The sequence below is a fragment of the Pecten maximus genome, chromosome 15 (genome assembly GCF_902652985.1).
Source record: "Pecten maximus chromosome 15, xPecMax1.1, whole genome shotgun sequence".
In the NCBI taxonomy this organism is placed as follows: Eukaryota; Metazoa; Mollusca; class Bivalvia; order Pectinida; family Pectinidae; genus Pecten; species Pecten maximus.
The window spans coordinates 22,408,305-22,432,236 of record NC_047029.1 but is presented as its reverse complement, the minus strand read 5'-3'; the positions used below and the strand labels follow the sequence as shown (position 1 = coordinate 22,432,236).

General features: G+C 35.5%; 2 protein-coding genes across 2 annotated transcripts; one reads left to right on the top strand and one right to left on the bottom strand.

The window, feature by feature from the left end:
- Window positions 1-758: 758 nt before the first annotated feature.
- Window positions 759-15,532, top strand: LOC117343514 (polypeptide N-acetylgalactosaminyltransferase 5-like). The gene is made up of 11 exons (XM_033905892.1): window positions 759-1,894; window positions 4,111-4,264; window positions 5,816-5,982; window positions 6,478-6,642; window positions 7,225-7,441; window positions 8,199-8,316; window positions 10,101-10,286; window positions 11,595-11,723; window positions 12,589-12,693; window positions 14,058-14,183; window positions 14,627-15,532. Exons 1-11 carry the CDS (start codon window positions 1,369-1,371, stop codon window positions 14,771-14,773), a joined length of 2,040 nt encoding a protein of 679 aa, XP_033761783.1. The 5' UTR covers window positions 759-1,368; the 3' UTR covers window positions 14,774-15,532.
- Window positions 15,533-16,845: 1,313 nt separating this feature from the next.
- Window positions 16,846-23,042, bottom strand: LOC117343513 (dnaJ homolog subfamily C member 28-like). The gene is given in 5 exon segments (XM_033905891.1): window positions 16,846-17,804; window positions 17,806-17,857; window positions 18,530-18,730; window positions 19,520-19,832; window positions 22,589-23,042. Coding segments are annotated over 4 exon segments (828 nt in total). The 5' UTR covers window positions 19,786-19,832; window positions 22,589-23,042; the 3' UTR covers window positions 16,846-17,495.
- Between the last annotated feature and the right edge of the window lie 890 nt (window positions 23,043-23,932).

Sequence of the window (23,932 nt, the reverse complement as noted above, 5' to 3'; positions counted from 1 at the left end):
CAAATTTAGAATTATCTGATGTAATGAATATTTCTTTACAATCACATTTATTTGGCTCGGGTCCAAAGTACAGTTTCCAACATCTAGATTATAGCCTTACTCTTACCGTTTGACGTTCCTTATCATGTAAGGATAAAACAGCTTATTTTCATATTCAGCAGCCATGTTTGTGAGTATGTGGTAATATTCAAATGGAATTTCACCTTTGCCTCAATTTCGTCTAGGTCAGTAACTTTTTCTAGTTCACATAATTGCATGCACACTTCAACAGAAGTTTATGACTGCTATAAGTCAATGGTTATATATATCAACAGCACTATATCAACAACGCTATATTAACAACATCATATGAACAACACCATATAAACAACACTATATCAACAACACCATATAAACAACACTATATTGACACTGCATAAACAACACTATATTAACAGCACTATATTAACATCATATGAACAACACCATATAAACAACACTATATCAACAACACCATATAAACAACACTATATTGACACTGCATTAAAAAAAACTATATTAACACCATATGAACAATACTATATTGACAACACTATATTAACAATGTTATATTAACAACTATATTTTAACAACACCATATAAACAACACTACATTAACAATACTGTATTAATAACACTATATTAACACTACTAAATTGACAATATTTTATGAACAACACTATATTAACATCGCTATATTTTGCATAATCATCAATTGTGTGTTATTTTACAGAAAGAAAAAAAAAGATAATACAAATTGAAAGAATACTACAAAATCTCGGGTATTAGCAAAGATCTCGTTACACAATGGATACTTAGACACACGTCGCTACAAATATTGGATACATAGACACACGTCACTACAGATATTGGATACCCAGACACACGTCACTACAAATATTGGATACCTAGACATACCTCACTACAAATATTGGATACCCAGACACCCGTCACTACAAATATTGTATACATAGACACACGTCACTACAAATATTGTATACCTAGACACCCGTCACTACAATATTGGATACCCAGACACACGTCACTACAAATATTGGATACCTAGACACACGTCACTACAAATATTGGATACCCAGACACACGTCACTACAAATATTGGATACCCAGACACACGTCACTACAAATATTGGATACCTACACGACACAAGTCTCTATAAATAAAAGATGCATACATATCTTTTATCTGCAATTCGTGTAATGTGAAATTAGATGAAAAGAACAAATTGTTTGTGGACTTTCAATATCGGGATATAACCACTGTTGCTTTGGCTTTCTTCTACGATATTCTGCAACGGGTAGAGTATACGTAATTGTTCAATATTTAGTAAAATGTTTATATTTAGGTTGAAGTTCGTGATGACAGCACTATTGATTTCGGCCTTGGTTGAAATAGTTTACCTGGTGATAAAGTTTAACATTCTCATGTCAGAGCAGGAAACAGGTTTCGCTCGTGCCAATGAGAACGTTGAAGAATTACAGAAAGAAAAGGAAAAACTGTTAAAAGAGCAGGAAAAATTCATAGAGGAACAAAAACAACAACTTCTGAACCTACAAAAACAGCAACAGCAACAACAGGATGAGCTTAAACAACAAAAGGAGGAGTATGATAGAAAGATTAAGGAGGAACAGGAAAAACAACGTAAACAAGATGACGAGAAAGGTTTAGGAGGATTACCAAATAAACTCGTTCAGCATGCCGGCGTGCAGGACATGATTCCGGATATACAGAATATGATGCCTAACATGAACGATTTAATCGGCGATATGGCGAAAGATGTAAACTTAAAAGGCATTTTCAACAACCAAGATGGAAACGATCACGTGATACACAAACGGGATCTTATGTCAGGAATGGGTAAGTATACTTATTATACATTGTATATCTGGATAGATATCACTATTGTATATCTGGATAGACAACATTATAATATATTTGGATAGATATCACTATTTTATATCTGGATAGTTATCACTATTGTATATCTGAATAAATATCGATATTGTATATCTGGATAGATATTGCTATTGTATTTTTAAATAGATATTGCTATTGTATATATGGATAGATATCGCTTTGTATATCTGGGAAGATATTGATATTGTATATCTGGATATCCATCACTATTGTATATCTGGATAGATATCGCTATTGTCTATCTGCTACCATCTATCTTCAATTCTTACAGAAATATTTCTATCATTTTTCAAAAATAGTAATTATTTTCCCTGTTTTGATTTTCTTTTTTTGCCATGCAGAACGTATGTTTTCGACAAGAAATTGATAGAACGTAGAGTAATTGATATAAGTTGATAGAACGTAGAGTCTTTTCATCTCTCCTCTTTCCGAATTTCCCCATTTTTCATTTATTCAAGTATTACATTGCTCACTTACGTATTCTCCCACTTGCTGCCGTTTACTCAATGTGTCATAAAAGGAAACGGATTAATATAAGTCTTATACTTGTTTCCGAATCCTATTCACATTATGATTGTATGATTGTCAGTGGCGTAGGAAGCGGGGGGGCAGGGGGGGCAATTGCCCCCCCCCCCCCCCACTTTTTTCAGGGGGGGGGGGGGGGGGGGGCAAACATATCTTTTTGCCCCCCCACTTTTTGACATCCAAAATCTAAAAAAGGGGATAAAACGCGAATTTATATATTCATTTCGATAAATATCTGTATATTTCCGAACCGATAATGTTTTCTTGAAGGCAACGATAAAAACTTTATCTTGTACATCCGGAACATTCCGACTTTTATACTAGTATATCAATCCTCAGACCTGTGTGTCGGTCGTCTGCAATAGCCAGCTGGTAAGTCAATATTTATATCTTAATACGTAATTTTGCTTAACTTCATCACATAGATTCAATAAGTTGATGATAATTTGTGAAGTTAATTGAGTTCATAATGAGAAAAAGACAGAAACACAACATGAAGAAGAATGCGCGGTTTTAACGTGAATAGAGTGATATTAATTACCGACAGGTACGAGGAAATACAAAAAAAAAAATCGGCTCGCGCCTACGGCGCTCGCTTTATCACTAAATTACTGCCCCCCCTTTCGATTGCAGATCTACAGGGGGGCTTCGCCACCCTGGGACCCGCTGGGCGGCCCCCAGACCTCTCGCAAAAAGGAAAAAAAAAATCGGCTCGCGACTACGGCGCTCGCTTGATCACTTAATTACTGGACCCCCCTTTCGAAAACTCCTGGTTCCGCGCCTGATCCCGAATTATTGGAAATGTGCTATATTCATTTTCCGCGGAGGGCTTAGACCCCCTTGAACCCCATATCAGGGCGCTGCCCTGGACCAGCTGGGCGGCCCCTCGGACCCCGCAAGAAAAATCGTCTCGCTCCTACGGCGCTTGCATTATTACTAAATAACTGGACCCCCCCCGCCCTTTCGAAAATCCTGGTGATTCATGTTTTGCTATATTTAATATATATATTCTGATTTGCGTAAATAACTTATTTTGTACTACATAAATTATCAAAATTATCATGGGATGTTGAAATGATAATTATTGGCTAATTTTGCGGAGATGGCATACGATTTGTTTAGTGCGTAAAATTTAAGGTTAAAACAAATTTTGCCCCCTCACTTTTTGACGACTTCCTACGCCACTGATTGTGTATTGTATATGTATGAATTGAATGAATAAAATAAAGTTTATATTAGTTTATATTAGAACGTAGAGTAATTGATATAAGTTGATAGAACGTAGAGTAATTGATATAAGTCGAGATAACGTAGAGTAATTGATATAAGTTGCGATAACTTATTAAGCATTTGTTGTTAAATCTTTAAAGCATGTATCTTTCGTCAAACGTATAATTTCTAACAGAATGTGCTAAAGTAGAATTAGTTCGCAGTTACGAATCATATAAATGGATTCAATGATTCTGTTTCATTTGTGAATTATATAAGTGTATGTAATCCATGTTTCATTTGTGAATTATATAAAATGTATATATTCCATGCTTTTGTTTGTGAATTATAAAAATGTATGTATTGTGAAATACATTAATGTATAATGTAATTACATAAATGTATGTATTCCCTGTTTCCAGGTGAAGGTGGTCGGGCAGTTCACATAGATAAATCGTCCTTGTCGTTTGGTGAACGAAGTGCCTACGATAAAGGCTGGAAGGACAACGCTTTCAATGAATACCTTAGTGATAAGATCTCCTTACACAGGTCCCTGCCCGACCCCCGCGACCACATGTAAGTACATCATTTCGCCATCGGCTCTTCGCCGTTAATATACACTGTTTAGACAAACAGAGATAAGTGTTGTGACTTATAATAATGGACAACATTAGCCCCAAGTATATGGCCACATACGTATTCAAAGAAAATAAAATATTGTTTATACTTGTGCATCGGGTTTATTTTGTTAAAAGGCAGCGGTCACTTTGATCAGAGACCTATATACTAATTAATATAGGTCTCTGCTTTGATAGATATCATTGTGGTTTAAATTTGTGAAGAGTGGTTTTAATAGTGTTCGCCGATGTCCAGTTTGGGATGGACATAGAGGTAAATAAATAGATATATTTCATCATCGGAGAAACAACTGTATACATTTTGTGTTCCAACACGTCACTTTCTGTACTGTTGTTGAGTTCTACAATACAATATTATTATGCTGATCGAGTAGAACTACAGCGAACGTTGTATTGATTTATTGACATTTTAGGCTTTGTTTGTCTCTTTTTAGAGCGAATATTAATGTATAAACTTTGTGTACATAATGAGTATTTCATGTGACATTTGTTTTTGCCTCAAATCAAGCAATAACAAGACACTCGAATGTACGTTACTGTAAACATATTTTTTAAGTTATACAATGGACACGCCCTATCTTCCACACTGCGATTTAAGGATGCTTGCACTATTTGTCAAACCAATCCACAAGTCGACTTGTCATTTATCTGATATCTTTTAACTAAAAAATATAGATATCTTTTCTTTTTGCATTTTTGCTAGTAAAAGAAATTGATCAAACTGATAAAACATATAAATACCGGTAAAGATTTTCCAGTGAAAGTATAAGTTTTTCATTTCTGACCAATCAGAGCGAACCTTTGCATTTACCAATCGAAGCGAGATAGATAAATGGGTTATTTTGCTGTAGACAAGTGTTTGACAAAACACTCACTTGACACTACTTTTCGCGCAGATTCTCCGATAACAGCAGGAAATACACTTTTTGACACTATTAATTTTTTCGATTTTTCGGCATTAGCCGTTTAATATTCTTTTGGCCCCGGATATAACGCGGCAGGTGGCGTTACTGGTCCAGATGAAGCATGTGATTGGTCAATGTAGCGGTAAATGCAAAATACAGATATAAAGTTAATATCGAAACAAAGTTAAGATTTAATGCACCTTGAATAAGTTCATGTATCTTTTCAAATAACACATTAATAACATCATATTCCTGATTCAAATGCAGTCTTATTATCACAAAAAGTGATTCAAACTGATACAATTTTGTTATCCGTGCTGAAACTGCGCATTTATTAATTAGTTCGTTAATTTATTTCACCAGCAGTTTTACATTATAACAACCAGAATTAAAACTATGCCGTTTATTTTTTTAGACGATTTAGGTATTTACAAAACAAGGATGCGGACACTTTAATTTTTGTTTTTAAAGAAGAATATTAGTTAAATGAATTTTTTTTTAAATATTACGCTTGATAATATTTCACAACTCTGATTGTTACAGTTATAGTCGATTTAACTTAATAACATATTCTTCCTCTTTAGGTGTAAAGTGCTTGAATATGCTGACAACCTACCGGAAGCCAGCGTAATAATCACATTCCATAACGAGGCTTGGAGTGTATTACTCCGAAGTGTACACAGTATACTAGACAGATCTCCAGAACATCTCATCAAAGAAATTATCCTTGCTGACGATTTCTCTGACCGAGGTAAATAACATCATCTACTGAATCAGCTATGAGTCTCGTGTTTCTTTGTAAAACAGTTACATGTTCGCAAGAATTCGGCTATCTAGAGCAGCATATTTTAAAGTTAACAACATGTATTTAAAGAATGTTTTGGGTTAAATTTTGAATTATTTGTTGAAGTTATTTATCTATACACGTACATATATAGTATAACACTTTTCCTTGATTGATGTACTGCGGTGACTGAGTTGAACTTTATTACGTCATGCATCGGCGATCAGAAAACTGGCCTCAGATCCAACAACATTCCTTAATTTCTTATGCTATCTTTTCCTTGGAAAAGCATTGCAGTTTCTTTTACAAAGTTCCCCCCTTAATTCCAATAAGTCTTTCATATAGAACATTTAAACTGAGGAATTTTCTTAATTTAAGGAACAATGATAAGTATCTGGTGAACAAACAACTGTTAATCATTCGAATTCCTTCATTTAAATAAGCATGTGTGACGTATTTTAGAACATTTACATGGACGCTTGGAGGAATATATGAAGGACCTACCTAAAGTTAAAATCGTACGAAACAAGCAGCGTGAGGGTCTGATTCGAACGCGACTTCTTGGATACAGTGTAGCAACTGGTACTGTGCTTATCTTTCTTGACTCGCACATCGAATGCGCCCCAGGTATGTGACCCTATGCAACTATTCCTTGATCTCATATGAGCATGCCCTACAGGAGATTAGATATATCATTAAATAGCTTCTATTAAAACTGTTGTATTTGTATTCAATTTTAATTTATTCTTGTAGCGCAAGTCAGTAGCAACAGCAAAATTAACATTAAACTGTCACCGAAAGTAGTAAAACGTTATCCATAGTGGTAAAACTTCATCAATAGTGGAAAAACGTCCCCTTTTGTAGTAAAATGTCCCCTATAGTAGTAAAAGTCACCTATAGTGGTAAAACTTCATCCATAGTGGTAAAACTTCATCCATATTGGTAAATGATCACTTGTAGTAGTAAAACTTTCCCTTTAGTAGTAAAACGTCACCCATAGTGGTAAGTGGTAAAACGTCACCCACAGTAATAAAACGTCATCCATAGTGGTTAGTAGTAAAACGTCAAAAATAGTAGTAAAACGTCACCCATAATGGTAAAACGTCCCCTGTAGTAATGTAACGTCACATGTAATATCAAAATGTCATTCATAGTGATAAAACGTCACCCATAGTGGTACAACGATTTACTACGACATACTTATTACAGGTTGGTTGGAGCCTCTTCTGGATAGGATCAAAGACAACCCAACAACAACTGTAACACCTTGCATCGATACTATTGACGATGATACTTTTCAGTTCAAATATTCGCCAGCCGATGCCACACAAGTTGGCGGATTTGATTGGTCATTGACGTTCACGTGGCATTCCATTCCGGAAAGAGAACGCGAAAGGAGAAATAATAAAGCTTACGTTCCAGTCAGGTAATGAAAACGAAACTAAAATTCTAACACAAATCGATAAAGCTTGCAAAATTCGGTCGAAAAAGGTGGATTGGCATTCAGACCACGTGTTCGGGAAGAGTAAGCGTCTTATAGTTCATCGATGATACGCGCTGTGCAAATCTAGGTCAAATCTGGGTTGAGTGAGAATATTACACAGGCAAAATGTCTTGAAGTCAATTTGACCTGAACAAATATTGACCTGAAATTGACCTAACGTTCACCTGAAATTGACTTGAAAATTACCTGAAATTGGGGTCATTTTCACATGAAGAAATTTTCCTGAAAAAAGACCCGAAAAAATGTTCATGTCTATTTTCATGTCAATTTCAGATCAATTTCATGTCAAGAAATTGATCTGAGTTTGACCTGAAATTGACCTGAATTATTTTTTATGTGTTCAATTCAGATCAATTTCTGGTCAAATTCAGGTCAATTTTAGGTCAAATTTAGGTCAAATTCTTGACATGAATTGACTAATCTGCTCCTTGATCTGAAAATATTGGCCCGAAATTGAGATGAATTTGACATGAATTGACCCGAAGACATTTTGCCTGTGTAGCATTAGAGAACATAAAATCAAGACCAGGGACAAGATTGTTATCACATATGAATCGATCTTATCTATAATTATATTAAGTATGTGAATATGTACTATACAAAGAATTCTTTGAAAGTGGTCTTTAAAACCTTAAATTGGTAATGTCATGGAAATATAAGTTGAATAATTTTATTGCAGGAGTCCAACAATGGCAGGAGGTCTTTTTGCAATAAACAAAGAGTTCTTCACGCACATAGGGACATACGACGCTGGGATGGACATTTGGGGAGGAGAGAACCTGGAAATATCTTTCAGGGTAGGTTTTAAAAACGGTTACATTGAACTCACGAATACGTCAGAATTTGTTGTGTAAACATGATTATGAGTTTATCAACACAACATCTCTAAAAATCTCTACAAGTGAGATATCAGAAGGGAATCCATAAGTTTCTATTTAAAATCCAATGAGAACTGGCAAACTGTTATATTTTACTAATACATGTACAAATAAGACTCGAGTTTAACCAATGAAGATAATGAAAGCAAAACAAATGGATACAACAACCTATCAAAACCTTTCATTTTCAGGTAAAATGAATTAAACAATGTGGACTAACGTTTTCGTTTTGTTTTGTTGTTTTTTGTTTTGTTTTTTGTTTGTTTTTTGTTTTTGTTTGTTTTTGTCTGCTTTGTTCAAAATTATTAATATGCATTATACATAATAACGCAATTTCAATCTTGTGACAGGATGCAGTTACTGTTGTGCTCTCGTAAAAGTGGTAGGCTGTACTTGAAAATGATAAAATCAAGTTCAAACTGTAAATAGCCACATGTTTATCTTGTGAGAAAAAGAAGACATTTTGAGGTTCTTTGCTTCCACTGATAAAGAAAATGGTCGTTTTAGAGAAAACATGTTATTTCTTTACTTGCCTAATAGCATAACAAACAAAATAATATAATGTATTGTTTTCAAGTACATATTGTTTATCTTGGGGGGGGGGGGGGGGGGGGGATCTCGAAAATATCGTCGGTTGGAGGGACAATAACGGGTCAACGTGACCGTGTGGTCTTTTATCTTAGTTTAAAGATCATTATTGAAATTGTTAAAATGTTTCAGTCAATATTATCCAACTATTTTATTTCTTTGGTAAGCTCCTACAAAGGTTTGACAAAATATCAGTACTTATAATAAGTATATTTCTAAACAACATTATCGGTACTAGTACTAATCATCCATGTTGATATTGAAACAATATCATCGTTGATATTATTACTAGATCTTTACACTATTGTGAATTAACTCTAATCAACTGTTAAATTAACTCTTCATATACAATTGTTGGAAACATGAGTAAATTAAACTCTTTATACATCCTGTATTCGTGATCAATTTGAGAACGTGGTACTTACAGAAGATATACTTTATCGACATAGCAATGATATCCCAACTCGCTGTGTATTTTGGTTTTCAACCATAGTTCAAATTTGGTTGAAAAAACAACAATAACCAAGTGTACTGACCTAACAACAAAATCAATGATTTAAAATCAACATCAATTAAACGAGGGTAAAATATAAACAAAGACATATTTGTATGGCCACTCCCGAAGTAGAAAAAGGAGAGTAAGACCAGATGTTGATGGAGAATAAGTTTCTGAGTTTCTGACGACACCTTCCACGCAATCTAGGTCAAATCTGGGTTAAATCAGAATCTCGAATGAGAGGTAGGGTGATGACAAACACATATCAATAAGCATCCAACACGCCTGACTTCATTTAACATAAGGAAATAGAATATTTCCAAATGAGAGCATGGTGTCGACCATAATACACTGTACTTCCTCATGGTCATCACCAACCTACATCTCTCGAAACCTTGTGTTGTTAATTTCTGAATCAGTAATCGACATATGTCAGGGAAAGCATGATAATCGGAATAGGTCCTTCGATATTGAATCCACTTCTGTTTGGGGTATCTAACCCTAATCATGGATTCTGGTACCAACTTCTAAACTGAAAAACTTAAAAACGCGTACTTAATTATGTTCTTTTATAAACGTCAATATTTGTACTAAAGTTTTCTTTTTACACAACTTTCAGATTTGGATGTGTGGCGGAACTCTTGAAACTATTCCTTGTTCCCATGTTGGACATATTTTTAGAAAGAAATCCCCTTACACCTGGCCTGGAAACACTAATATATTGAAGAAGAATAATGTTAGGATGGCTGAGGTTTGGCTGGATGATTTTAAAATGTATTACTACGACAGGATTGGTAATGATTTGGTACGTACAATGACACGGGTAAAAAAACAATGCTGTACATATGTAGTTATTGATTCACACCAGTATATTGATGAGGGTCAATTTTAGAGATCGGCATTGTGCATTATTCTAGAGTATTTACATTCAGCTCCTCGGTCTCCAAGTGACTTTCATTTCAAATTAGTTTTTGCACGGTGCTGTCGGATTGGCTTACCTATTTCACCGAACCAATCAGACAGCTTCTTGCAAAAACTAGTTTGGAAACAAAGTCACTTCCTTCTCACAAAACAGACGATCTCTGCTTCAGACATGTATGGAGATGTTTTTTACCAGCAAAACACACATGCCTTATGTTAAGGACGTTACCTAAAGGTTAGTTGAGAATGTTAAAGTGATAAATGTAACTTCAAAATTTGCAAAATATCGAATTTTCTCTATTTTTTTTTACAAGGGTATTCGAACGGTTTATCTCAAACGGAGGCTGAATACCTTTCTGTATATAGTACATATCGAGGATAATTTTAATTCTAGTGTTAATTACTAGGTACAAGTGCCTATGGATGGGATGTGAATCAACTAAAGAAATGAATTTGATTTACAGATGCCATTCATTCAATTGAACATACAGGGAAACGGCCGAAAATTAAGCACATAATTTTTATCAAAAAAGTCAGAGTTAACATAGGTTAATCTATTTATGTCACCAAGATTGCACTGATATTGACAATAAACAGTCAACAAATTTTTGATTATTGCTTATTGGCTTTTAATTTCGGCTGCATGATGAACTGGCTCTTGGGAGTGGTCCCTTCCTTTATGGACACCAGCCTCATGTGGCATCATCTTTTAAAAAAAACATAAAGCGTACAAATGTAAATATCCTTAGTGGCTTTGGAGGTTAAATAAATAAAAAAAAAAGTGACTTTTTTTTCTTTTTCACAGTTTGGTCGTCGGGTCATTTTGATTGAAAGCATTCTATTATTTCCGTATGATATACAATGTATGTATATGTCATACTTATAGCATAAAAGAAAAAGTAATATGTCCTTGCGAAGGTAAATGTATATAGAAAAAAAACAACGAATAAACAAGACTTTGCCGCTAGGCCTTTCTGCCCTTTGAGGCTTCTTCAGGCCTGAAGAAGCCCGAGAGGGCAGAAAGGCCTAGCGGCAAAGTCTTGTTTTTTTTTGTCATACTTATATATATTTATGTGTATTAAAATACTCAAACAGGGAAGTGTTGGATTTATTCTTTGAACGTTTACAGAATATGGTGAATTTAGATATATGGGATTTGTAATAAACCAGGACAATGATTTATCAATTACAGGGTTACTATGGAGACATATCTGAACGGAAACAGTTACGCGAAAGCCTGCAATGTCACGATTTTAAATGGTTTCTTCAGAACGTCTACCCAGAGCTTTTTATTCCTGGGGACTCTACAGCATCGGGGCAAGTAAGTACTAAATGAGAAAGTAATGTATCTACAGTGAGTCCTTCGTTCTCGAGGAATCTCAAGTCGCCCAGAGGTTTAGCCTACCCCGAATTTGTTCTAGGGGATCCCCTACCCAAGGGTAAAATAAATTATAAAGTGTTAAATGTCTACAATAGACTCTTTATTTCCGGGGATTCCCTACCCCAGGGTTAAATGAGTTCTAAAACCATAACTGTCTACCATGTCTTTTTGTATTTATGGGGATCCCCTAGTTCAGGGTTAAATAAGATCTATAATCATAACTGTCTACCATATACTCTTTATTTCCGGGAATACCCTTGCCCAGGGTTAAAAAATTCTCAAGTGATAACTGTCTAGCAGGGACTTTTATTTTCGGGAACACCTAGTCAAGGGTTAAATATGTCGTAAAGTGATAACTCTCTACCGTGGACTTCGTGTTTCCTGAACTTGGTGATAAAGGAGTTCTGAAATAGTATTTGGCAATTCTGACCTCTTTATTCGTAATCCCTAATGCAGCAATCATCTCCCCGAGATATTGGATAAGCAAAGTTTTAAAACAATAACTTTCTTGACCATCTCGAGTACTTCAAAATCAAAATCAGAACTCATAGTTAAGAGAGAATATGTTGTCTCGGTATAGTTGATTATTGAGTACTTGGCGTAAATGATTTTTTCCTAGAAACACTTTCAACATTCAGTCTATAAATGTATATGAAAAATTCTCTGTAACCTTTGAATTATGGATGGTAGGACGTCCCCGGCAATAATTTGAATCGCTGGTGTAACATCATTGAAGCCCAGGTCAGACCAGTGATTTTTATATTTCAATTTCTACTAAAATGTGTTTTATGTTATTAATCTGCAGATAAAGAACGTAGAAAAACCGATATGTATAGACGGCCAAGCAAGCTATGGATCAAGCCCAAACCGCATCATTCCTTATCAATGTCACGGCATGGGAGGTAATCAGGTTGGTACATGTATAAACACTTCCTATTTTCCAACAATGTATAAACAAGTTTTTTACCACAATACCCTGTGTTATTCAACTCTCAGACCATCAGTTAATCATTACAGCTGTTGATTAACAATCTGTTTATACCACACGTGGTGTAAACTCTGTACGCATTTTGATTGGCTAACACGGTGAACTTTGACCCAAGCTGCAATTGTTATTGACGTCATCAATAAGCTAATGACGTCACATCACCGGGTCCCGGACGTCACCGGTACACTTTATTTGCATACGCGAAATTATACTTGGCCACATTTCCCTTTGATTCAAGCCGATATCATTGTGGTAGAAACAGGTCACACGACTCGAAATTGTTGGATATGAAATTTATTTCACACGAGTAAGTTATTTTTTAAAAGTTGCAAAAAACACTCGCTAAAGCTCGTGTCTTTTGTAACTTTTAAAAAATAACTTACTCGTGTGAAATAAATTCCATATCCAACAACCACTCGTTGTGTAACCTCTATATATCAACCTATATAACAAGTGTTATTGATGGCCCGGATAGGAGCGCACGAGTGGTATTGCTCTTGGAGGAAACCAAAGTTCCCGGAGACAATCTACATACAGTTGTTTTATGTAAGGATGTTTGTTACATAACCAACGTGTATCGAAAATCCTTACGTAAACCATACTTTCCAACCCGAAATAAATGTTTAGAAACCACCTACAGTTGGATGTCATGCCATGCGTGGAAATTAATCATCAGATAATATCACATTAAAAAATGACTTTATAACAAAAATCACCGGTTATATTTATGAGTAAATATGAAGATCGGGAACTGCCTTAATTTTTATATTATGCGGTATACCGTATCTACCACTAGATTTTATATGAAATTGTGGTCTTGTACGTTTCGAACAATCCTTGAAAGCTTTTCTTTGTTATTTTATAGGTTGGATTCTGACCCAAGTTCGTTTTTACTTTATTTTTTATGTTGAATTTTGACCAAAATGTATGAGATTTCCGTGTATTTATTTTCTTTCTGCTATTATCTATATTGGTTTCTGAAAGACATATTTCGTCTCCGCTATTCTTGATGTTACTGCATTATGTTGGTTTCTGACCAAAAGGAGTGAGATATGTCGCTTCCATATTTTCTTTTTGTTATTTTAATGTTAGATTCTTACCAAATTTCATTTCCATTTTTCCTTTGTGTTATTTTTTTGTATTGGATTATGACCAAAATGTATGAGATTTGCGTGTCTATATTTTCTTCGAGCTTTTATCTATATTGGCTTCTGAATGACATATTTTGTATCTTTATTTCTTTGTTTCAATTATATTTCATGCTATTTGTTTATTTTCTTTTTCAGTATTGGATGATGTCTAAACAGAATGAGATATTACGTGACAGTGGTTGTTTTGACTTCAATGACGAAGGGTTATTAGTTTATTCATGCCACGGACAAGGGGGACCACAATCCTGGTTATATAGAGATGTAAGTGTCATTACTGTCCTTACAATGACGTCAGTAATGTTTCTATCCATAGTGACGTCAACCACTCCCTGATAATCACGTTTAGCTATATATTAATGTATATTGACGATATATGAGGACAAATCGTTGGTAAAAAGTTCCTCGAAGACTTATGAAGCAATGCTATATATAGAATAAATGGCCATTGTCTAACGTAACTTCAAGCTATATTCTATTAAGAGTAGAGAACGACAAGAACGGACACCAAAACAAAGGAAAACAAAGACAAATATTATGCAGAATATATTAGAAATAATTTTAGAATAATTCAGAATATAAGCATTGTTTATGCTACTCCCTGTGTAATCGCGACACAGTTCTTATAACACTCATTTTTCACATTTTAATGATGGTCGTGAAATTATGTCAATGTTTGATAATGACGTTCATTTTTCTGTAAACAGGACAATACTCTCTATAATCCTGGGAGAGACCGGTGTATCACGTTGTCATATGACTCTACACACATCACTATGGAGACGTGTACGGGAGGAAAGAACCAACAATGGTTATGGAACAGAAACCCACCAAAAGGACCTACTCGATACTAACATACAGAGTCATGTTTTGTTGAATCCAAAGAACACAGTCGTGATTGACCTCACTAACCTACAGATGATTAACCTAAACGTCAGACGAGTGTTAACGTAAAGAATCCACTCGAGACTAATTTACACTCGTGATTAACTAAAACGACCTATTTGAGACTAACATACATTGCCAATGCTGAACAAACAGGACTCGCGCCATTATAACCTACAGGTCAATTTGTGATGAACCTAAATGAACTAGTGGCGATGAATTGTTGAATATAAAGGACACGTGCTCTACGGTTACCATATATGTCTGATCCAATTTGTGGTTTCAAGATACATTTACACAATTGTCTGGAGTAACAGTAACGAGGTTTTGTGTCTACTGGTGATCCAGTCGGTTAAAGTGTCCGTCTAGCCTTCAGTTGTCCCCGTGCAAACCCTTCTATGACTGTTATTTCTGTTACAATATACTCTTTTTCCAAAAACTAGTTGTGTCTTTTACAAGAAAATACCCCAGTACATTGCTGCTACTATTAGAAATAGGAAATAAGAGTGTAACGTGTCTTGACCCGGTGACTGCTGAAGGCTGTACATAGATACAAAGGACGTCTTGTGTTTGGAGTGTCCACAGTTTAGTTTAGCAAATGCTTTTCCGTCACAAATTTATCTAGCACATTGTGTGATATCAGTTATACCAACTTAATATTATGTTATTATGTTTAATTGTCTAAATGTATTCATCTCAAATAAATACGATATATGCACATCTGTCTACACACAAAAATGTAGCTTAGAATTTCAACATATATGTGTAGCATGATATATCATATGGCGGCTATCTTTCGGATCCGAAGAAGACGTCATCGTTCGGCAGCTCATCGACGTATGTTGAGGTGACTTTACAACTTCAGGTTAGAGACGAGTATGGAACAGTGGCAATCCAATTAAAATCTACATTTTGTTTGGTTTGTTTTACGTCCTATTAACAGCCAGGGTCATTTAAGGACGTGCCAGCTTTTGGAAGTTTGAGGAAAGCCGGAGTACCCGGAGAAAAACCACCGGCCTACGGTCAGTACCTGGCAACTGCCCCACGTAGGTTCCGAACTCGCAACCCAGTGGTGGAGGGCTAGTGATAAAGTGTCGGTACACCTTAACCACTCGGCCACCGCGGCCCCCTAAGTTACATGAACATCTAACAACATCCCATAAGGGGTCACGTCAGGGTGACCTTTTGGATTAGCCAATCAAATGACTTCTTCCAGAATCTTGGAAGTGAATTTTATATGTCCGAATTAGCATGACTAGATTGCATAGCTTGTATAATCTGTCAATTTGTTTCAAGTCATTTCGTTCCGGAAAGCATATAGCTATATACTGTGCCGAAATGGTTTGCTTCAGATGCATGCTGTGACGAAATGTTTTGCTTCGATGACATCGACAAATTGATACACACATCTCAGAGGTCACCCTGACGTGACCCCTTATGGGATGCTGTTAGATATTCATGTAACGTAGTGAGAATGGCCATCTAGATTTTAATTAGATTGGAGCAGTGGTGACACTGGAAGTCTAAAGTCACCGGCCTCTTGAAAGTTGACGCTGGCCTCGTGTACATGGAATATCAGTGAGGAATGTTGCTGGCTTGGTCCTCCATGGTATCGCATTGCATATCTGCAGGTTGTTTTGATGCAGTCTTTGTATTTTTTCCTTGATCAATCCCCTTGTCATTGACCTTTGCGTTTGATGTTCCTCCGTGCGAAAAAAAACTCGCCCCGACCATCCAAACTGGATCTTGATGTGGTTGGATTCGATGCTGGTGGAGTTTGCACGATCGAGGTGGTTCTGCCAAACATGGAGTGAAAGGCGCGCATGTGGAAGTTCGCGCGCTTCTTGAGGTGCCTTCTGTAAATTGCCCATGGTTCTAATCCATAAAGAAAAGAGGGAAACACCACAGCGTTAACGTTGTGTACTTTCTGCCTGCTGGACTTGCTTCGTTGATGCGAGAGTCAATTTCTTTGTCAAGTGAGCCATCTTGAATCATATGACAGTCATTTTCTTAGCTAACACTAGAACTCTTTAACAAAATCAACAATGTAATAAATATAATTTAATAATAATTTATAGCATAACAATATGACGTTATACTATTATAACTACAATGTATATACTGAAAACATAACAGTAGCCATGTGACCATACATTGTGATAACAAATATCTCTTTAGGCTCATCAGGCTGATATGCCATACAGAATTTTGTACTAATGATCACCTTAAGAAAATGTGTGTAGGCGATCACGATTTTAATGCATTTCTTGACCCAATAAATAGATAAATGGATCAAGACGAAAGTAAAAGAGCAGGCTTGGTCATAATGGTATGTTCCGGTAATATCATCGATAAATTCAGCCTCTTATAAAAATAAATTGTCGGCGATGAAAGCGAAGTTTTCCTACTACAATGGCACATAATGTACCCGCTAGCCATGTTGTTGGGGATACTCGAACAAACCCACAACGTCAGTCTAATTGGTAGTTCGCTTAGCGTTGTGACGATATTCAAACTTACTACTTCTTTGGCAATACACCTCAATTTCTAGCCCGAGTTTCCTCTAGCCCTGACACCATGTCTGGTGTAGGGGCTCTACACCAGACATGGTGTCATGGCCAGAGGAAACTCGGGCTACTTAATTTCATGATTCGCCTATCGAAGACATAATGCCCGTCAATAACTTGTATATTAACTAGCGGTATTGTTCTTCTTAAATACCCCCAGCACGTCTGCCCACACTCCAGCCAAACCGTCGGTTTGTCTGAAATAGTCAATTGCTTCACTATCTTTGAAGTCGGCGGGAATATAGCTTTGGTAATTGTCTAACACTTTTTTCTTTTCATTTTCTATTGAAAATGCAACCTTTTGCATCCGAATCAGAGGCACTTCCAAGTTGTGTTTATGAATCTTTTCGTTCAGTTTTAGAATAATGTTTTCAAACTTTTCTTTATGCACCTGAAGTCTGGCCTGATCCTCAGGGCGTAAGGGAAGCGTTTTTCAATCTACTTCTCTCCAGAGCTAGTTTAAATCTTGCATCTGTAATGCCCGTCCTGAAAGAGAATCAAAGACATTTGTTTTACTATCTTGTTGTATTGTCACAAAATAATCAAATAATGATGAATAATTTAGTATATAATGATGAATAATTTAGTATATAAATACTATTTAAATTATTCTAAATACCTCGTCCCGTCCCCTAATGTAAATCACAATTACTTCTCAATTAGTTTTGATATCTAATATTCCTGAGTCATAATAATGTTGTGTCGAGAATGACTTGGAATAAATTGCTATTTATCTCGGAACAGACTTTATATTGTCTCCTCTGATAAAGATGACCACACACTTCCGGTCAAGGCAAACATGTCTGTCTTTCTCCGGATAGAAAACAATCACGCGAGGGACATTAGCGCGTGATAAAGAAGTTATCCGAGAGTGAGAGCCAAACTTGAACAAAAACATCGTTTACTATTTTAGAAATAGGTAAAAATATACTTATGAAAATAACTGAAAATTAGTATCTAGAGCTTATATCACTTGATTCTCAGGAGATAATTAGTACATTTAATGTAAGTGTTTCATAACTTATATCAGTTGAAATAAAAATATTTAGGATCTCTATAATAATCTACATAGCTATGATCAGTATACCTTTCTCATAAAAAGATATATGAAAACATATTGAACGTATATCAAAATTAAATATAAAAATTATACATCACCTAATCTCCTTTCCAAGTAAAATCCAAGATGGCTTATATCCTTCACTAATCAGTATCCTATTGATTTTCGCTAGACCAGTTTCCATGAAAGGATTTTCGTATTCCTCTTTAAATGGTTTACCGAATCCTGGAAGGTTATCAAAGTCCCCCTTTCGCATAGAATCAAGCACATGACTTTCCACTATCTGTTCAATATCGCGCCTGAAATAAAAGAGGTACACATTGTCGTTTGTGATTTTACGAAATTATGTCATGAAAGAAAAACAAGAACAAAAATTAAAAACAAACAAAAACCTTATTTCATTATAAAACACATTACAAATCAAACAATATGACTTAGCAACGAAGCGAGTGTAAGTGTAATTTTGTGAATCGAAACCGAAACATAACGTGCCACATCCTTGCACTTTACCTGTATATATAAATTCCAAACTTATTCAAATCAGTTGATAACATACTAGAAGGTATCATTCAGCGAAATTTATTTGAGCGATACAGCCTATAGTGTATAACAATTAAATGGGTTGTAAAGTTCTTTTTATGTAAAACAAAACGTCACTACACGCAAACTATATAGAGTACTTTATTCTTACTTATTCTGGCGTATTCCCAAATTTAAACAGGTTGTCGCAAAGATGATTTGACGCACACAAATTATTTTCGATGGAAAAAGTAAATTGAAAGTGCAACTAACGCAATCGTAACTTAGCGCAATGCTTCCAAAACAAAAACCGCTGATATAAGATTACCGCTAAAATAGGTACATTTACAGTAATGTGATATGAGTTGTAGACGTTTTGTATTACATTAGATTAATACATTAACGCATTATAACTTGAAAGTACATAAGATATGTACACTGTGTATGTATAAAATGCAATGTAACTTTAGCACAGTAAATGACCTTTTATTATACATGTTCATTAGCTATTTCCCTGGTACTGATATGATACCATTTCCACGGAAATGACAGATAAAAATGTTACTCACGGGCTAACCATCTCTTTTGATCTTCTCCGGTGGTGCACGACTGTGCTCTCTGTTCTGTTATGGACACTAAGCTCGTTGCGGATTTCCTTTTCCAATTCTCGCATATCTTTGTCCTTACTTGGCCTCGGTATCGGTTCTACAGATGTCTTTAACTTCCGGTTGCCATCGTTACTAAACTGTTGTCCGTAAACCTGACTCACGAACGGACGTCCTACCGTCCGAGTGCTCGAGAGTCGGAGAGTCCGCGCACACCAAGAAGTCAACATAATTGTCGAATTTCACTTACCAAGACTCTCGTTTGTTTTGGTTGATTCTATATATGGAAAACAAAAAAATAACTGATCAATTATATCAATTTACTCTATATTATTTCAAAGGAAAACTTAATTTGTATCAGAAGATTTATAAGTAGAATCGCTACGAGGAGAAATAAATAATCTGACTTGGTACGACTATCCACCTCACGATCCACACAACACAGATTACTAGTAGTATACACTCACGATCAACACAACATAGATTACTAGTATTATACACTCACGATCCACACAACACAGATTACTAGTATTATACACTCACGATCCACACAACACAGATTACTAGTATTATACACCTCACGATCCACACAACACAGATTACTAGTATTATACACCTCACGATCCACACAACACAGATTACTAGTATTATACACCTCACGATCCACACAACACAGATTACTAGTATTATACACTCACGATCCACACAACACAGATTACTAGTATTATACACTCACGATCCACACAACACAGATTACTAGTATTATACACTCACGATCCACACAACACAGATTACTAGTATTATACACTCACGATCCACACAACACAGATTACTAGTATTATACACCTCACGATCCACACAACACAGATTACTAGTATTATACACCTCACGATCCACACAACACAGATTACTAGTATTATACACTCACGATCCACACAACACAGATTACTAGTATTATACACTCACGATCCACACAACACAGATTACTAGTATTATACACCTCACGATCCACACAACACAGATTACTAGTATTATACATTAAAGTCCTTTGTATATCCTTTATCTTCAGAATTGCATGAATATAATTTCAATACGTCGATATGATTTTGGTAAAATTTTATCTCTTATGATGTCTTTTGGAAATTTTTTTCTTTGATCCTCAAGAAACCCATGCGTCAAATCATAGAAAATATTAATTCAGATATCAGATTTTGTTTTGTATAAAACCCTACAAATCTGATGCAATATTATGGAAGTAACTTTTTGATCCTGACTAGACAAAATGTAGTATAATGATTGACAACCGCGCTATTTGCATTTCAAGGTAAAAATAGAATTAATGTTTACGGTATTGATATAGTCAAATCCGACCAAACAAATGTTCTTATTCTGTGCTATAGACACTTGTGAGCATAACAGCATGGTTATATTGTGAACTATATGTTACCTACATTAACTAATTATATTCTCGTGAAACATGCATTTTTCGCGTTTTCAAAATTTACAAACAGCTTAACAAATTTCATGTTAAGCCAGGATAATACTAAATTTATGATAAAGTTACTTCTGTTAAATTACGACAGAGTAGAGATTTATAAAACATCACCAGCTTAAACTATTATTTTGATGACCCTTCAGATAAGATTTTACTCAGGAGTCAGGATACACACAATACATCTCATTTACTCGTTTCAGAAAAGGCACTAAATATTTATATATAAGGAAATACGCCCTCGTACATACCTGTATGTATAACCATTTTACCATACATGTATGTGTAACTATTCCTGTACGTGTAACTATACTTGTATGTGTAACTATACCTGTATGTGTAACTATACCTGTATGTGTAACTATACCTGTATGTGTAACTATACCTGTATGTGTAACTATACCTGTATGTGTAACTATAGCTGTACGTGTAACTATACCTGTACGTGTAACTATACCTGTATGTGTAACTATACCTGTATGTGTAACCATACCTGTACGTGTAACTATACCTGTACGTGTAACTATACCTGTACGTGTAACTATACCTGTACGTGTAACTATACCTGTATGTGTAGCTATACCTGTATGTGTAACTATACCTGTATGTGTAACTATACCTGTACGTGTAACTATACCTGTATGTGTAACTATACCTGTATGTGTAACTATACCTGTACGTGTAACTATACCTGTATGTGTAACTATACCTGTACGTGTAACTATACCTGTACGTGTAACTATACCTGTACGTGTAACTATACCTGTATGTGTAACTATACCTGTATGTGTAACTATAGCTGTATGTGTAACTATACCTGTATGTGCAACTATACCTGTATGTGTAACTATACCTGTATGTGTAACTATACCTGTATGTGCAACTATACCTGTATGTGTAACTATACCTGTACGTGTAACTATACCTGTATGTGTAACTATACCTGTATGTGTAACTATAGCTGTACGTGTAACTATACCTGTACGTGTAACTATACCTGTACGTGTAACTATACCTGTATGTGTAACTATAGCTGTATGTGTAACTATACCTGTATGTGCAACTATACCTGTATGTGTAACTATAGCTGTACGTGTAACTATACCTGTATGTGTAACTATACCTGTACGTGTAACTATACCTGTATGTGCAACTATACCTGTATGTGCAACTATACCTGTATGTGTAACTATAGCTGTACGTGTAACTATACCTGTACGTGTAACTATACCTGTATGTGTAACTATACCTGTATGTGTAACTATACCTGTACGTGTAACTATACCTGTATGTGTAACTATACTTGTATGTGTAACTATACTTGTATGTGTAACTATACCTGTACGTGTAACTATACCTGTATGTGTAACTATACTTGTATGTGTAACTATACTTGTACGTGTAACTATACCTGTATGTGTAACTATACCTGTATGTGTAACCTGTATGTGTGACCTGTATCCATGTTCTTTGTCTACTAGAATGTTGAATAAATCCTTGTACCATAACATCCATACATTGTAGGTACACACTGTACTTACCGCTATAGCCAGTCACCGTTACATCTATGAGGATCCTCTATGACAGCTTTATAAATACTAAGATGGTCCATATGATGATGCAAGTCTATTTTCTGTTTCATTCATCTGACCTGTATCCGTGAAATAGTTTAACAGTTGATAAAGTCCCTTAACTGTACATCATCGAATCGAATTACACAATACCTCCGATCGATAGTAAAACTTGACGTCATATCCTTGTAAAACGTCCCATATTTTAACCTTTACGTGTAGAAGCGAGTATTTTTAGCTCGCCGGGACGAAGTCCAGGGGAGCTGTTGCTATAATCTTGGCGTCAGCGTCATCCATATATCATAGCTACTCCCAAACAACCCAAAATTCTAGTTGCACACGTGTATTAAAGGCAATTCAAGATGCTCATTCACGCTCTCCCAACATTAAAATGACCACTGGCCTGGACGCTTGACCGGGGGAGTCCTTGAGAAATCAGTGTATAAAAATAACTCGCCGCATTTATATTTATAGCGAAATGTGTCTCGAAGCCGAGAACGAGGCTATAACAACGTGCACTGCACATAAACTACACACATGGCCGTTGTTTACATTTCGAGCAAACGTGAACTTTGCCTAATAATGCTTTCATTTAAACATATTAACAGAATATTCGCGTAATACCCAGGTAACTGAACAAAATAAACAAACATAGTTTACATTTAAATACTTCATTTTAAAATGTAGCAATATGCATACAACAAAACATCGATAACATTTTAGATCGGTGAAGTTGACAATGTTCAAAAGCTAATCAGCAATCCAATAGACGTCCGGAAAAATCGGAATTCGAGTCTATTCCCTTTTTTTCTCTCGTTAAGTTCCAACGAATCGTTTCCTTTCCTAAGGAAATACATGTACTCGGGTTTTGCTGATTCCACTCACTTTTGTATCTTTTTTTTTTTTTTTTTTGCAGTTATAATGAAACTGTTGTGTCAATACTAATGAGGATACAGCTTAGGTATTTCACATGAGTGTTTCTTATTGGAAGAGCTTTATATTGGTACTATATCCATGCACCTGTTGACATTGAAACGTCTGCATCTGGTTTGTATTTATAGAAAAAATAGCCCGGATGCAGACACCTGTGGTTAACCGTATGAGATTTGACTTTCATATTTGACATCTATGTTTCTTGCAACCTTTCATTTTTTACTACATTTGTGGACTTGCCTACCTTGCCCGTGACCGTTGAACTAATTTAGAAAATAAACTAATTCCGAATTCAACCAATTCGGCGAGCTATGTTGTCTTTTGACAACTAATGTTTCATTAAAATATAACCGTTGCTTTTTATATACATTGTATATAGAC